The 16,622-nt window shown below is 48.1% G+C and overlaps 1 protein-coding gene across 1 annotated transcript in view; it reads right to left on the minus strand.

Moving 5' to 3' along the window:
• The window catches only part of Tmem63c (transmembrane protein 63C), a 58,920-nt gene that overhangs the window by 25,538 nt on the left and 16,760 nt on the right, over positions 1-16,622 (minus strand). Inside the window, exons 2-5 of the mRNA XM_050152505.1 lie at positions 11,973-12,178; positions 11,419-11,498; positions 10,913-10,994; positions 6,743-6,780 (exon numbers count right to left, since the gene is read on the minus strand). Coding sequence (XP_050008462.1) covers positions 6,743-6,780; positions 10,913-10,994; positions 11,419-11,498; positions 11,973-12,116 — 344 coding nt within the window. The 5' untranslated portion in view covers positions 12,117-12,178. The remainder of the gene's footprint in view (positions 1-6,742; positions 6,781-10,912; positions 10,995-11,418; positions 11,499-11,972; positions 12,179-16,622) is intronic.

A 16,622-nucleotide genomic window follows, 5' to 3' on the forward strand; every position in this document is an offset into this window, starting at 1 on the left:
TGTCTCAAAAATAAACAGCGAGGGCTGGAGAGATGGAGAGTGGTTAAGAGAGCGCTAGCTGCTCTTCCAGAGGACCCAGGTTCAATTCCCAGGACATACATGGCAGCTCACGACTGTCTGTAACTCCAGTTCTAGGGATCGTGTCTCCTCACACAAATACACATGGAGGCAAAACACCACTTTTAAAAGTAAAAGGATAAAAGGGACACATCCTTGTAGAAAAATTGGAAAATAAAAAGGAAAATAATTCTCTTATGATCTCATCAAATCTAAGATGATTTTAAAAGGTTTATTTATTTTTATTTATGTGTATGTACATGCCTACATGAGTTTATGCGTAGTGTGTGCGCATAAACTTTGGAGGCCAGAGAGTGTTGGATTCCCTAATACTAGAGTTTGATGTGGGTGCTAGGAACTGAACCTGGGTCCTATACAGGAACAGCGGGTGCTCTGACGTTTAATAAGGCATTTTGAGTAATTTCCGTTTGCTCCTCATGCAGGTTTTTCTTTTTTTTTTTTTTTTAAAGGTGTCCAGCTTCACTCAGCTTTCTTTTTTCTTTTTAAATATTTATTTATTTATTTGTTTGTTTGTTTATTATGTATACAATATTCTTTCTGCATGTATGCCTGAAGGCCAGAAGAGGGCACCAGACCCCATTACAGATGGTTGTGAGCCACCATGTGGTTGCTGGGAATTGAACTCAGGACCTTTGGAAGAGCAGGCAATGCTCTTAACCACTGAGCCATCTCTCCAGCCCTCATGCAGGTTTTTCTAAATGATGGTTAAGGTTTGAAGATGGGGTGTCCCCTCCATGTGAGGTATGAAGGGGGTGGACAAATGTGGACATAAACACCCCCACACATGCACACATGCTCACAACCATGTCGTCTCCTTATTCATGGCTTTTCCACACCTACACTTCTAGGTAAGTTCATTGGTCACCTTTAGATTCAAATATCTCGTGCAGGATTCAGAGTTTTCAAATATTACGACAAAAAGTACATCTAGGAGGTTTTCAATAACTTAATTTAGAGACTTATTCAGAGCTCCTGATTTTCTGTCTGTGAGTGGTCAAAACATGTCCCTGCCCTAGACTCAAGAATTAAGTCCCAAGAATGGGATCTTGGAGAAATGATGGGGGAGTGTCTGTGGAAGAATGGGACATGTCTTGTTGCAGGCTTGGGATGCCAGAGCTGGTCTCTGAAAGAAAAGCGTGTCTGAAATGTGTTGATGGAGGTCGGGGGGCATCTCCAGAGATCCTCCAGATAGACAGACAGGGTGGAGGGCTGGACTGGGCAGGGATAACAAGGTTTTTTTTCCTGGGTCAGGAATCCTGCCTCCAGCTCAGGATCCCTCTTCCCACTGTTCTTGGTATTATCCCCAGGACGCACGTCCGTCTCCTCCTCCTGTTCTCCTTACTTCCATCTTCCTACACATCCCTAGGAAAGTAAGTTCTTTCCAACACTGGCTTACCATAGAAATGCCTCCCCTAAGAAAGACCCAGACTGCGAAGGTAGACACCCTTCAGCCATGCCTGTGTGGACTTGTGTGATCTTACACCCTAGAAGAGGCCCTTTCCTCTTCCTCTCTCGGTGAGGTCTCCCTGGGCCTTTGCTGATCTTGCCCCTTAGGTGGCCCGTCTGTTCCTGTCACTTCAACTTCAGTCTCTAAGCATCGGTCTGTCAAGTCTAAATCCTCTGCTCTGACTTCTGTCCTAAGCTTTAGTGCTGTTATTTCTACAGCTGGTTGGTCACCTCACATGCTTGCCTGAGCCATGTGTCATCATTTTATTTCCTCTCCCATCCTCTGCCTTTATTATTCTTCATCAAAACAAGAACTCAGCATTTTCCTGGAGACAGAAGTTTCTGTCCCGCCTGGTTCCACAGCCATAGCCATTTAGTCCCAAAGAAACACACAGAGGTTTAAATTAACTATAAGCCTATTTGGCCTATTAGCTCAGGATTATTATTAACTAGCTCTTACATCTTAAATTAATCCATACTTCTTGCCTTTGTTTAGCTTTTCTCAATAACACATCCTCATCTTATTTCCTCTGCATCTGGCTGGTGACTGCATCTCTGCCTTTCCTCTTCCCAGAATTCTCCTGGTCTGGTCACCCTGCCTATATTTTCTGCCTGACTACTATCCAATCAGTTACTTTTATTAAGCTAATACAAGTGACAAATCTCTACAGTGTATGAGAGCATTATCCCACGGCATTTTTCTTTAAAATCAGCACAAGGGGGCCTGGAGAGATGGCTTAGGGCATAAAAGCACTGCTCTTCCAGAGGACCCAGGTTTGATTCCTAGCACCCACATGGCAGCTCACAACTATCTGTAACCCATGCATATGGTACACAGATACACATGCCGGCAAAACAACAATACAATAAATAAGTTTTTTTTTAAAAAAAAAAAAACTGGTATTTTCAGCTGGTGTGGTGGTTCATGCCTTTCATCCCAGCACTTGGGAGGCAGAGACAAGATCTCTGTGAATTCAAGGCCAGCCTGGTCTATAGAGTGAGTTATCTACAGTTATGTAGAAAGAGACCCTACCTCAGATAAATAGATAGATTAGATAGATAGATAGATAGATAGATAGATAGATAGATAGATGATAGATAGATATGATAGATTGATGAATAAATAAATAGGCAGACAGGCAGGCAGACAGATGGAGAGATAGATAAGTAGATATAGATTGATAGATGGATAGACAGATAGGCAGACAGACAGACAGATACTTAGATAGATTCGATAGATAAAATTAAGTGAGGATGTGGCCTATTGACTGTTGCCCCATGATTCCCTCCCACTGTTGCCCTGGCCACCTCTCTAATTTGAGTGACAGCTGCCTCATCCCTGGACCACTAGAACAGCCTCCTTAGCCACTCACCTTGACTGTGAGAGTTTGTCCGCTGCTGTTCACCTTCATATTCCCATTTGTGGATCGAATCCCCATGGTCTCTATATGGCAGGTACAGTCCCTACAGACCCTTTGGCACCTTCTCACTTTACCACAGGGCCCTGCTTCTAGCTATTCCAGAAGTTTCACCAATTCTGGACACCCTCTACTCATCTCTGCCCCCAACCTTGATCACAAAGTCCTCTCCTGACATGTCCTCCGCATTTACTTCTTTGGATGTTCTTCTATCCTTCAAGCCCCAGCTCAAAAAGCACGCTCTTCCTGAACCCCCTGGTGGCAGTTCCTTCTCTTTTCCCCAAATGCCCCTTTGCATGGCTGATTGTAACCCACCCCTTATGAAGGACACATGGAATCTTTGGGGCCATTGTTTCTCCGAGTAGACTGCAGAGGAGTTTGTACACAGGGATTCTGGCTAAGTTGACTCCGCTCAGTAAAAGATTTATCTGTCACCTAAGTCACTGGGAGCCAGATGTAATACAAAGCCCCACTTTTCTGCCTTCCCATAGAGAACCCTCCTGATTGGAGCCTTGGGGTAGGGATTGGGAGTCAAGATGAACGTGGCTACACACAAAGATCATACATTGACCTTCTCACTGACCTGCACATTCAGGCATCCACACACCAAAGGCTACACACACATATTTGCAACAACACAGTGACCCGAACCTTTTTTTTTTTTTTTGACTTTTTGAGACAGGGTTTCTCTGTGGTTTTGGAGCCTGTCCTGGAACTAGCTCTTGTAGACCAGGCTGGCCTCGAACTCACAGAGATCCGCCTGCCTTTGCCTCCCAAGTGCTGGGATTAAAGGCGTGCGCCACCACCGCAAATCTTCTGCACTTACTGACCTCACACCTGGAACATGAAGTCCTATTGCTTTTACCACTGCCCCATTGACATTGTCAGTTTTAATCTACAATTTGACACGATCTGGATAGATTTACCTGGGAAGGAAGCCCCAATGGGGGACTCTCTACATCAGGTGTGCCCATGAGTGTGTCTGAAGGATTATCTTGGTTACAATGATTAATGGGGGAAGACGTGCCTACAGTGGGTGGCACCATTCCCTACGCAGGGGAACTGTGGGTGGCACCATTCCCTACGCAGGGGAACTGTGGGCGGCACCATTCCCTAGGCAGGGGAACTGTGGGTGGCACCATTCCCTAGGCAGGGGAACTGTGGGTGGCACCATTCCCTAGGCAGGGGAACTGTGGGTGGCACCATTCCCTATGCAGGGGAACTGTGGGCGGCACCATTCCCTACGCAGGGGAACTGTGGGTGGCACCATTCCCTATGCAGGGGATCAGAATAGATAAAGCAAGCCGAGCACTAGCATGCAACGCTAATTTACTGCTTTCTGCTCTTGACTGTGATATAATGAGACTAGTTGCTTCTAGTTCCCGCTGCCTTGACTTCCCCAAAACAACAAGCTGTAATCTGGAACTGTGAGCCCATCCTCCCTCAAGTTGCTTTTATCAAGGTATTTCAGCACAGCAATGGGAAACAAAACTAAAATTACAAGCCAGCAATAGAGAAAATCCAGAAGGTCAGCTTCAAACTCCCTCTGGGGAGTCTTTTTCTCTACACTTGAGGATGTGATCAGTTGAGTGGACCTATTTATTCTACTCTCTTTCCCTTGTTCCTGTATGAAGGAATGAAAAACTGCCCCAGCCTGCTTTTGCCTGTGAATTTGCCAAGTGCATGAAGCTATAGCTGGCGTGCACTGCCTCCTGGGAGAACGAACGTTCAGACATGCGTTTGGATGTGGCTTGCCCTCCTGAGAGCGCCTATGCCACGTGCCTGGTCTCCACCATGTTAAGAAGTTAATCTGGGGAGCGCTGCTCCCAGAAAGTAACTCCCATGGGAACCTGTCAGTTATTTCTCACGAAGATGAGTTATAAAAGCATCTCTCTGGGATTAGTGGGCCAGCCTGGGCTACATAATAGACCTCTCAAAAATAAATATAATGCAATAGTGGGGTTGTGCCTATAAAAGAATGACAGTAGACTTTAAACTTTCTAGCAATGAAAACGTGTGGGTTCTGGCTTGTGTGTATGTTTGATAAATTAACAAAGCGAGCAAAGCCCCAGATGTGAAGACATTTGGAAGATTGCCCTCTGCTAGCTCACCTATGGCTCGGCATAGAGGAGCTGACACTTGCCCCCCACAAAACAACGGCTGCTTCATTTCTGGAGGACTACAATGAGGGAGGGAGGGGCAGCGGAGGCCAAGGTCACGCTGAGCTCCCAGCGGATGGCACAGTCCTAGGCACAGGTCAGGATTTCCATGACCCAGCCTGAGTTTCTTGGGACCCTGCAGGATCGCAGATGGGAAAGAGAGATGCCCTGATGGCTCCTGGGGTGGGTCTCAGAAAGGCCTAGCTAGGAATGGTGGGTGTGGAGAAGCATGGAGTCTAGCAGCCTTTTCGGAGGGAAGCAGAGTAGCAGGGCCATCCAGGCCAGTACCTGGTCTCTGCGGTGGCTGTTCTTGGTTGTCAGCCTGACCACGACTACATCTGGAATTAACTAAGACCCAATGGCAGGGCATGACTATGAGGAACTTTTCTTTGACTAAGTCATTTGAGTAGGAAGATCTACTTGCAATGCAGGTCTCTGAGGTGGGAAGCTCCACCTTTAGTCTGGGTCACACTTTCTGCTGGTAGTTTCTATAAAGCGCATGGCAGAAAGAAGCTCCCTCACTGTCTGCGTGTTCTCACTGTCGCTGCCAAGCTCATTCCTTCACTGGCATTAGAGCCTCCTTCTTCAGGATCCCAGCGTCTACTGCAGACCAGCTCAGACATCCAGTCTTGTGGACTGAACAACTACTGGATTCTTGAACCTCCCCTTCATGGGCAACCATGGTTGGATTAATTAGGCCACAGTTTGTAAGCCATTCTAACAAATCACTGTTCTCTCTCTAGAGAAAGAGATTCACTCTATAAGTTCTGTTCCTTTAGAGAACTCTAATTCAGTCCCTAAGGAATAGCAAGGCTGTACCCTGTGGAGCATGTGTCTCCAGGCCAGAAAAGACACTGGAGAGGGGACAGGAGACAGGCAAAATTCAGGGAGAGTCCAGAATCATATGTGACGCTGAGCACAGCTAAGGAAAAGCTGTGTATATGTGTGCATGTGTGTGTGTGTATGGGTGTCCGTGCATGTGTTCATGTGTGTATGAGTGTATATGTCTATATATATGAAAGGTCATGGGTGTACATACCTCTGTGCATGCCTATTCATGCCTGTTCGCATGTGTGTGCGTATTTCTGCACTGAGGGTGCAGCCAAGATTCACTCTAATATCTGTCTATTCTACTGTAGGCTGAGGGTGGGTAGGTGTGAGAGAGCAAGAGTCTTGGGGTCTGTCTCTACAGAAACCCAGAAGGTAAGGTGAGCAAGAATCACAAGGCTGTGCCTTTGCCATCCAGGCTCAGAGAGGAGACGTCTGTCTTTCTGCTCCAGAGAACCGACCCCCCTTGACAATATGAACACAGAAACCAAGCATGCAAAGAAGGGTCGCCTTTCCTAGAGCAGAGTCCACAGGCTTGCTTTTGCATGCATGGGGTAACAATTCCACTTTACATGGGGGTCTCTCCCCAAAGGCTAAGGCCGAGGTGGCATGGTCACAGGGCGGGGCTCAGTTCCCATTCACCTGCTACAACCTGGGAAAGGTCTCTCTGCCTACACTCGGAGAGGCTGGAAGCAGAGTAGCCGATGGCATTCAGGCCTGTCATCCAGGGAGGGTCTGCTCATCTCTGCAACCCCTTCCTACCTCACCTCACCCCAGGGCGACACGAACAGAAACCCCAGGAGAAGCACTTACTTCATGGTTAGGCTGTTGAAGAACCAGGAACAGAAGCCCTGGAGGGGGAAAGAAGAGAAAGTGTGAGAAAAGCCAGCCTGGTTTATTTTGCCTGACTATGGGGACCCTGGCAGCAAAGCGTTATGTTGGGAGTCTCCTTCCATAGAGGGAGCTTTCTAGAATGGGGTAAGTGCTGAGGGAAATGTCTCCCTGGAAATGAGTGGACAGCCTTGCCATCCTGACACAGGGAATGGGACTGAGAAGGAAGGTCAGAGGGACTCCAGGGTGGGGCTATACTGCTCCCCTCAGTCTCTCTGCTGCTGAGAAATCCCCACCCCCAACATACATGTGGTCTAGAGCTGTCCGTCATGTGTGAGTCAACCTTCAACGATTGGCTGGCCAAGGGGAAAGTGACCAAAAAGGAGCTAATTAAAATTCTCTTAAGAGGCTGGATATGGGTGTTGGAGTCTCTCTCCTTCTGTGTGCCTAAGTGCCACAAACCCGGCAGTGTCTTGATGCTGTCTCTGATATCACATGCAGACAGCTTGAGCTCAAAGGACAGAAGGATGGGCCCTATCAGCAATGCTGGACTTCCGGTGTCTAGCGGTGCCTAAAGCAGCTGCTTGTCTTGAATCACCCCAAACTTGTGCCTTACATGACCCTTTTGTGGTAAAAAACCAATGTCGACACTGCAGCTCAGTGCCTTTGTCTTGTTCCACTGAAGATGCCTTTCTCTTGGGTCTTGCTGTCTGGAGTTTCTAGGTAGCAGGGAAAGGCGGCCTCAACCATGGTAAAGCGGAGGGGAGCCTCAGAGGGAGTCGGTGTGTGAAAGCTCTCTGTGCAAATGAACTGGGGCCTGTGGCTCTCAGTTACCAGAGCTGCTAGTCAGTAAAGGGCCCTCATGTGTTTAATTTCCTCTAAGGCCCCAGAAGGACAGCAAAAGCTAGGACAAGGCTCAATCTCTGGATCGGCCCCGTTCTGTGGGCACCGTTTCCAGGAACTAAGTGGGCTCACGAGACTGACAGACCTCTAGAACCACGGGGATTGGACAAAGGTCTTCCCTAAAAGGAAGCAGCAAGGGTGGGCAAAAGAAAATCAATTGTTCCCTTGGCACAAGGCCCACCCTTCCAAGCTTGGGGACAAAGTGAGACCTCCTCCCTCTTAAAGAAAGGCTTCTCTGTTGAAGGCTGGTCCTAGCTGGCGGTGCTACAAAGATGTGAGTGCGCTCACATCATTCGTGGGCCAGTCCATGGGTGGTCACAGGTGAATGAGCTCTTAGGGTGGGGGGAGAAAGTAGGACAGTAGGGCACATTTTTTTTTTTTCTGAGACAGGGTTTCTCTGTGTAACAGCCCTATCTGTCCTGGAACTAGTTCTGAAGACCAGACTAGCCTCGAACTCACCTGCCTCTGCTGGGATTAAAGGCGTGTGCCACCACCACAGTAGGGCACATTTTGAAGACTATATCTTGTTCCTCATCTCTCTGTCTCCCTCTCCCCATTAGCAGACCTGTCGGCTGAGCGTAGACTGAGCCCTCTGAATCGGAATAAGCTTAAACAAACCTTCCCCTGTAAGTTGTTAAGTTGTGGCTAACACGATGTCCTTGAAGCCAGAGCTCTTCAGGAAAGCCAGGAACTGAAAGGCAGTTGGGGAGGCAGACATTCCCACCCCACAGGGAAGGGCCACCAGCTTCCAGGAGCTGAGCAGGCTGAAGAGAGTGAGTGACAGCATTGTCACAGTGGGCGTCCCTCTGTCGCCATCCTCCACACCCTCACTACACAGGATTAATAGCAAATGCCTGGCTTAGCAGAGCACTCTAGTGGGGTCCGCTTGGCTGAGAGCTGCACGGTAGCAGAGGCTACCCCTCTGTGCCTGTTCTCCTCCTGCACTGTAGCAGAGGCTACCTCCCTGCGCCTGCACTGTAGCAGAGGCTACCTCCCTGTGCCTGCACTGTAGCAGAGGCTACCTCCTTGCGCCTGCCCTCCTCCTGCACTGTAGCAGAGGCTACCTCTCTGTGCTTGCCCTCCTCCCCCTCCCATAACGATTTGCCTCCTTAGTTTTTCTTTCTTTTCTTGTTTGGCTTTTAAAACAAGGTCTTACTACATTCCAGTCTGGCTTAGAACTTACTATGGAGTCTAGACTGATGACTGGCTTCTTGATTTCTAAGAAAGAGAATAATCTTTTTATCATTACAAAGCACAGACACATAGGCACAGGGCAGTGTGTCTGAAAATAAGCCTGCGTGTCACTGTCGTCCTTTGACCTGGAGTCTCCAAGAGCCAGCCTGACTCCCTGAGGCTTCGTGTATTGGATGAAGCACAGCCTGACAAGAGGTCTTGTGAAGACAGGCTGGTCTCTTGAAGGGGTGGCCACAGAAGGAACAAACGTGTTTCCGCTGACCACACACCACAGATCTGCATGGTGTTAATTACAGCATGGGCTCGTCTGGGTACTCAGATGTAGGAGTCACAGGGAGAAGAACATACAGGAAGCTGGCCATGCAGACAAGGGGTCATTTCAGCTGGGTTAGGGATGTTAAAGAAAAAGAATGCTTTCTCCATAAGCGGAAAACGGAAGTCTGGGATCCAAGAGGGTTGGTTAGGGTTCCAGGATGAGAAGACTCTAAAGAGGGCTGCTGGGGAAGGAAGGGGAAATAGGTGGAAATCTCTGAGATGGGAAAGAGGCAACATCCACTGTCGAGACACAGATTGGGTGTGGGGCAAGGGAGCAAACTGACAGGCCGTGGAAGACATCTGCAACAGATCTGAAAAGCATTAGGAAGATAGTGAGAGCAAGCGTAGAGACCAGTGTCTCGGGTCACAGCGATGGCTCTGGATACAGACGGAAGATGAATGGGGCGGGAACAAGGGAGGCCCTTGGGAGATCACTTAGAGCTGCTGGGGCCATCGGGGCAAGAGACTGGTGGGGGCCTGAGCAGGGCTGACTCAGGAGGAACAAGACCGTGAAAGTCAAGGCATCCCAACTTGGGGAAGGGATGGGGAAGGAAGGGTGCCTGGCTAAGAGTGAGACAAGACAGGGCTGAAGTCAGGGATCAGAAGTAGGGGGAGGGTGCCTCAGAGGGATCAGAAGTAGGGGGAGGGTGTCATCACGGGGTCCTTTAGGGTGTCACTGAATAAGAGGGGTTGGAGGCCTTCGGGACTAGCAGGAAGGACATGTTGAGAGGTAGGATGGCTGTGGTGACGGCTGAGGTTGTGAGAATGGATGTCATGACTCGGAGACAGAGAGTGTGAGGCAGAGGGAGGGGACTTGGGACTCTAACAGTGGAGGACTCTGCAAAGGGGACAGAGGTGTAGGAATGAAAACCCCGCAGAGCGTGCCATACTGAATGCACCTGCTGAAGGCAGAAAGAGGCCCCCAGTGTGCCAAACCCTCTGACATTGTGATATAACACTGTCATCTACAAACGAGTCAGGCCACATTCGTAGCTCTCCTGGGACACGTGACCCTCGCCAACAGTTGGGGTATGCCTCTTCTTCTGAGAGACAGGCTAAGATGAGGACTGAGGAGAAACTACGGATGGTCTTGGGGTTCTGGTGGAGTCAGGCGGGGATAACGCATTTGAGAAGGTTGGGGAGGGGTGAGAGGTGAGGAAAAAGACTGTCTCGTCAGCTGATGAGTCTGGTGGAAACAGCAGCATGGTGCTCGTGAGGAACACGCACAGCCCTTCTACTTCCTCCCCTCTCCATTCAGGTCTCTGCTCAACGGTGATGTCAGTGCTCAAATGATCGCTACCCACGATGCTGTCTCACCCTTGACTACCATAAGCCTTTCTTTTTCCCCTTTCCCAGCATGCACTCATCACTGTCCTGGCTGCATTTATCTGTTTGCTTCCCATCCCTGGAAGAAAGTACCATGAGGCAGGACTTGGTCCATGGTCCCCATTATCCATCCCCCTATCCCAGGGGTGCAGTGAACATATCACAGGTACCCAGAAACTGCTTAAATTCGAGAATGCCACAGGAAAAAGAAAGCAGAACACAGGAGTGGACAAGGTGAGGAGCCCTGTGTGATGAAAGGGAGGCACTCTCGGACCTAGGGATGGTTAATACTTCCATCTTCCCAGCGGGCAAACTGAATCTGGGGAGGCTGAAGAAGCAGCTTCTATGCTGTGCACCATGACTGCCTGCCCAGGGCTGGGTTCCCTTGGGGCCCAGACCTCTTCCAGCACTCACCTTGTCCCGACGTTCCACTTCCAAGGAAATCTCGGAGGGAGATGACTTCTCACTTTGTTCCCCGTAGATCAGCGAGGTCAGGCTGCTCACCAGGAAGGGTGGCAGGGAGGTAGAAAAGGAGAAACAAAGTCTCAGACACCTTCTTCCTTGTTCCTTCTCTGTTCCCTAGTTGGGGGATACCGGCTGCTCTTTCTCAGAGCTGTGAGCTGTAGGCCTCAGCTTCTAAGCCGAACACACAGCTCCAGGGACAGACATGGCCATTTCTGTTGCCAGGCGCATAACGCACTTTGGGAGTCCAGCCATGGGTTCCAGGAAGACCAGACAGAAACATGGCTTTATGCTCCAAGATGGCTGCCCTCCATGTTCCTGTCCCTTCGGCGAGGTCAATGCAGGGGCAAAGGCGAGGGAGAGGGAGCCACCCTCTGAGGAGACACTTCCTGCAGCTTTGGCACCAGGCAGGGTCTCCCAAGGGAGTGGGGTGCTCACCATCCTGCTCCCCCCCTTACCTGTCATTGTGTATCAGCAGAGCCAGGCGCCCGTAGTCCCACGCGGCTTTCCGAAGGAAGGAATAAAGAAGGACGACGAACTGCAGACCCAGAAGAGCAAGGTGGAGCCGGAAACTTCTCACACGCCGCCTCCTGCACCCCCGCTGCCTGTATTCCCACGGGGGACCCCACCCCTGAAGTCTACAGCGTGCCCCTCCATCAGATGATAAGCTCGGGAAGAGCTGTGCCTCTGAACGGAGCGTTTCCTGACCCAGCGCAGATGGTCAGCTTGTTGAATGGAGGGGCTGAGGGTGCGTTCAGAGCAACTGAACAAGAATTCCCCAGGACAACATCAGCAAGGGGACAACACAGGAAGGTCCAAAGGATGTAAAGAGACACAAGAATACTGCCTCTTCCTCCAACCCCAAAGCCCTCCCTCGCTGAGCCACCTAGGCTGGGCCATCTCTGTGGCTGGTGTCCTTTGAGTAACTGGGATCCCCACTGTAGTCTTTCCTATCCACCACCCACCCCGGCTAAGCTCTCCCCGTGTCTCTCCCAGAGCACCAGAGACTTACCACCCATAAGATGAGGTTAAGTACGAGCACAGTGGGGATCCCCCCAAAGGGCTGCCCCTGGAGGACAGTGCTCCGGGACTGGAAACACTCGTTCACCGTCATGTTGTGGGGCTTTGTGCTCAAGCCCTCTGGAGAGGAAGACATCCTGGGCACACTCAGACTCCTGGTCTGGTGGAAGGTCTCAGACTCAGGGAAGGCTCCCCACTCTGCAAAACACAGAAAGATGCTGGGGAGTGTGGGGACATGCACTGAGGACAGCGCTCAGTTAGGCTGGGGGGCTCATGAGACCCAGGGGCCAAGGATGGGTTTGAAATTATGGCATGAAGGGAGAAGAGCTGGCTCATTTGGGCTACAAGCTTACAACCCCATAGTTATGCAGACAGAGTAGCTCCAAACCCCTGAGTGATTCCTTATTTTATACTGCTTGGTCTTGTTTTAAAAGTTGCAAAGACTGGGCAGTGGCGGCACATGCTATCAATCCCAGCACTGGGAAGGCAGAGGCAGGCGGATCTCTGGGATCAAGGCCAGCCTGGTCTACAGAGCGACTTTTCGGGACAGCCAGGGTTCACAGAGAAACCCTGTCTCGAAAACCATTTTTTAATTGTTAAATGCAAATGTAAATGTATCTTCCTGTTGCTCTCCTGTGGAACTCCTTTTACATAGAAACTGGCAAAGCTCACAAACGGAAGCTGGATCCCGGAGTAGAAAAGTTCAGGCTGGCAGACAGAGCCACCCATGTGGACGGGGCTTACTGCTGTTCCCCTGTACATTCTACGACTCTCTAAGAAAGGCAAGACCCCTAAGGATGCGGGATGCCTAGTGCAGAGGAGTGACCCAATAAACTCCTGGTCTAATGTAATTTATAGTGTGTGTGTGTGCGCGCGCGCACGCATGCACGAGGACGGCCTTAGGATGTCATTCTCGGGAATGCTTTACGTCTCTTTTGAGACAGAGTCTCTTGAATTAGACCAGCCTGGCTATCCAGCACACACCGGGGATTTCCTGTTTCCGCCTCTCCAATGCTGGGACTACAGCCAGCCACACCTGACACTTTCATGTGGGCTCTGAGGACTAAACTTGTGTGCCCGCACATTTGAGGCAAGCATTGCACTGACTGAGCTATATCTGTAGCTGGCAAACTCCTGGTCTTGTCTTAGAAGCAAGCAGACCAGCACCTACCCAAGTCTGTACTCATTCGGTAGAGCTGGGCATTACAGTAAGCCCCAGATGCAAAGCATTAGAATTTTTCAGGTATGGCTAAGAGTGGAGCGCTCAAACTGCCCTGCAAGCCTGTTTGACCGCCAAAGACTTCCGTTTTGGCTCTAGATATTACCCTGTCCTGAGTCTCCTTGCTCTCATTCAAGAGAAGTCTTATTTATTCAATCAATCAAGCAAGCAAGCAAGTAAGCAAGCAATCATTCAAATATTTTGTGATCAACTGCTTTGTGCCATACATGTGCTGGTGTTACCTCAATGACATGACAAATAAAAAGCCCTTCTTTATGGTACCCAAGTGGGGAGGAACATACAGGGAGAGCATCAGTGACCACTGCGGGTACCAGCCACTCTTTCATGGGTACAGGGAAATAGCCTTCTAAGTAGATACAGAGGTCTCCCAGTGTGTCAAGTGGGGACAAACAGACTCTGTGGCTGGACAAGGGATGCTGAGGACAGGCATGCATCACCTAAGTTTTAAAGGATACAGGAATAAGGAAGGGACAAAGGAGCAAAGAGAGGATCTTCAGGATCCAGGCAGTGGCAGTCTGGCTGCACGAAAGCGGCAGGAAGCAGCTGGACACTTTGAACACAGAGTCAGCAGGAGCTCCTAGCAGACCGGATGGGGAAAATGATAGACGGAGAGAAGTCGGGATGACTCTGGGGTTTTCAGCCCAAGAAACTGAAAAAAAAAATAAAATAAATAAAATGGAGTTTCTGTTGCTGGCTGGAAAGATGGGGAAAGAGGAGAATGGAGTGCAATCGTCTGTCTAGGCATATTAAGGAGCTGTGGGTGTGGACCCAGAAGACAGCCAGGAGATATCAGCACGAGACAGAGGCCACCAGCATCAGCAGCCCTCAGAGGCAAAGGACTAGACCACCAAAGGAGGGGTACAGAGAGGGAGGAAAGAACAGAGGGGGTCAGGGTAGAAGTCAGTGACTGGGGATCAGCTGATAACTGTCTACAGGAGAGTTACCACTGCTGTGGAATAGTCTATCTGTACACTGTGAATATGTAGTACTCTCACTGGTTAACAGTTAACAGGTTGGTAGCCAGGCAGGAAGTATAAGTGGGACAGCTGGACCCAGAGGACTCTGGGAGGAGAAAGGGCAGAGCCAGGAGAGACATCAGCCAGCTTCCCAGGAAGCAAGATGGATAGAAAATGAGGTAATAAGCCAGCAACCATGTGGCAAAGCTTAGATAAGAAATATGGGTTAATTTAAGTGTAAGCCTGAGCTATTGGCTGAGCGTTTATAAGTAATATTAAGCCTCTGTGTTGATTATTTGGGAACTGGTAAGAGACAAATGTTCAACAGCATATGGTGCCCGATGTGGGGCCAGACTCTCCATGTAAAACCCGACAAAAGTTTAAAAAGGAATTCTAGGCACACAAGGACAGAGTCAAGCACTGTTTCTTTTTTATTTCCTGGGTGAGCTCTGTTTGCTGGTGGTGAGCAGAGGTGTAGCTTCTTCAAGAGATGGCTTCCTGGCTCAACGCTAGTGCTAGAGGCAAAAACAGGTGGCTCTTTTAAGAGGCCCTGCTACCAAACATGTATATGATGTTTATGAACAGTGGGCAGTTACTCAGTCAGTGGCAGCGTGGACCCAAAAACTTCCCAGAGTTGGGGCAGTATACATGGTTCCCAGAGCTAGTGGTAAATGTACCTCCACCTTAAGACTAGCCTCTCAGGAAACACAGGGAAGGAGCCAGCTGCCAACATGCCATGATTTAAATTATACAGCAGGTTTGTTTATTTATTTTCTCATGCAGACAGAAAAGGTTACAGATGCACAGTTAGGAGAGGTTCAGACAAAAAGAGCCTCTAAATGGGTCACCGTGTATTTAAAAATATATGTAGGCTTGGGAGAGAGAAAAAAGGAATATATAGAGTCAGATTAAAAATACAAGTTTAAAATAATAAAGTCCTTTAAATATAAAGTAATAAAAATATAATAAGCTATGTAAAGATGAGTCCAGAGAGTCTGGATCCTGCATGTTATTATGCTGTCTTTGAATGATTTGGCTACTAAGAGATATTGGATTATGGAAACTGCTAGATTAAGCCAACCTATATATTTAAAAAATATCTTGACTTCAAAATCTAAGTCAAAAGATATGTGCTTCACAGGAGAAGTTATGCTTTTGTTCTCACAGGAAACAAGATGCTATGGTTCATTCTGGGTTAAGGAAAATCAGGTTTGATCAAGAAAGACCTACTAAAAATCTTGGCTATAAACATAAAATAAACCTAAAAGAACTACAAGACAGGGGCTGGAGAGATGGCTCAGTGGTTAAGATCATTGCCTGCTCTTCCAAAGGTCCTGAGTTCAGTTCCCAGCAGCCACATGGTGGCTCACAACCATCTGTAATGGGGTCTGGTGCCCTCTTCTGGCCTGCAGACATACACACAGACAGAATATTGTATACATAATAAATAAATAAATATTAAAAAAAAAGAACTACAAGACACATGATTTATATTTTATCTGCTCAAACACATAACATAAAATCATCTTTAACTGATTTGTGTACAATACACAATCTATACTTGCACTAATACAGCTAAATATGTTACCTTTAAAAAGTTTTTATATGTTCAGAGCAAGGGGACCAAACACCAATGAAAACGATGACCCAGGTGGTCCAGCATCCAGAGCAGCTTCCAGGCTGCTGACTGAGATGACTCAGCCCCACAGAATACTACAGCCGAGACTTAACAATCATCCTGATTTTCTCAAGGTTCGCACAAAGATTATCATCACCCCCAACCAACAGTAAGTAGTCTAGAGAACTACATCCACATCAAAAAATGAGTTATGGATATTTATCATTCAAGGGGTTTGGTTACAAGTTGTTAACGGTAATGTCTGGGAAAAAAGGCTGAACAAAGGAGGTTAGATTCAGGGATTTTGTTCTAAAAAGAAAAGGGGGGATATAGAAATGATAGGATAAAAGGATAGATTGTTAAATCTACTTTAACCCAAAAAAACAATTATTAATCTTAAATATTTTATATTGGTAGGATTTTGGTTTATTGATACAAATTTAAAGTTAAACTTTGTTATACTGTGTGTATATTTCTACTCCTGTTTGGGGTACTGTGCTTATGCAGCTCCTTTAAAAAAATGCAGTGTACAACTTAAAAATACAGACTAATAGCCAGTCATCTATAACAGTCAAACGTATAGTCATGTTAGGTACATTTTCTAGGTCATACACAGATATATTTAGATAGATAGATGGTCTTCAAACACTTCAAACATCTACAGAATATGACATTTAATATGTTTAATAACCTAAGGCTTTTTTGTTGTTGTTGTTTTTTGAATTTTCGAGACAGGGTTTCTCCATAGCTTTGTGGGTTTTTTTTTTTTTTTTTTTTGGTTCCTGTCCTGGAACTAGCTCTTGTAGACCAGGCTGGCCTCGAACTCAC

Source organism: Alexandromys fortis, unplaced genomic scaffold (assembly GCF_014885135.2).
Source record: "Alexandromys fortis isolate MF-2015 unplaced genomic scaffold, M_Fortis_MF-2015_v1.1 scaffold_47, whole genome shotgun sequence".
Classification (NCBI taxonomy): Eukaryota; Metazoa; Chordata; class Mammalia; order Rodentia; family Cricetidae; genus Alexandromys; species Alexandromys fortis.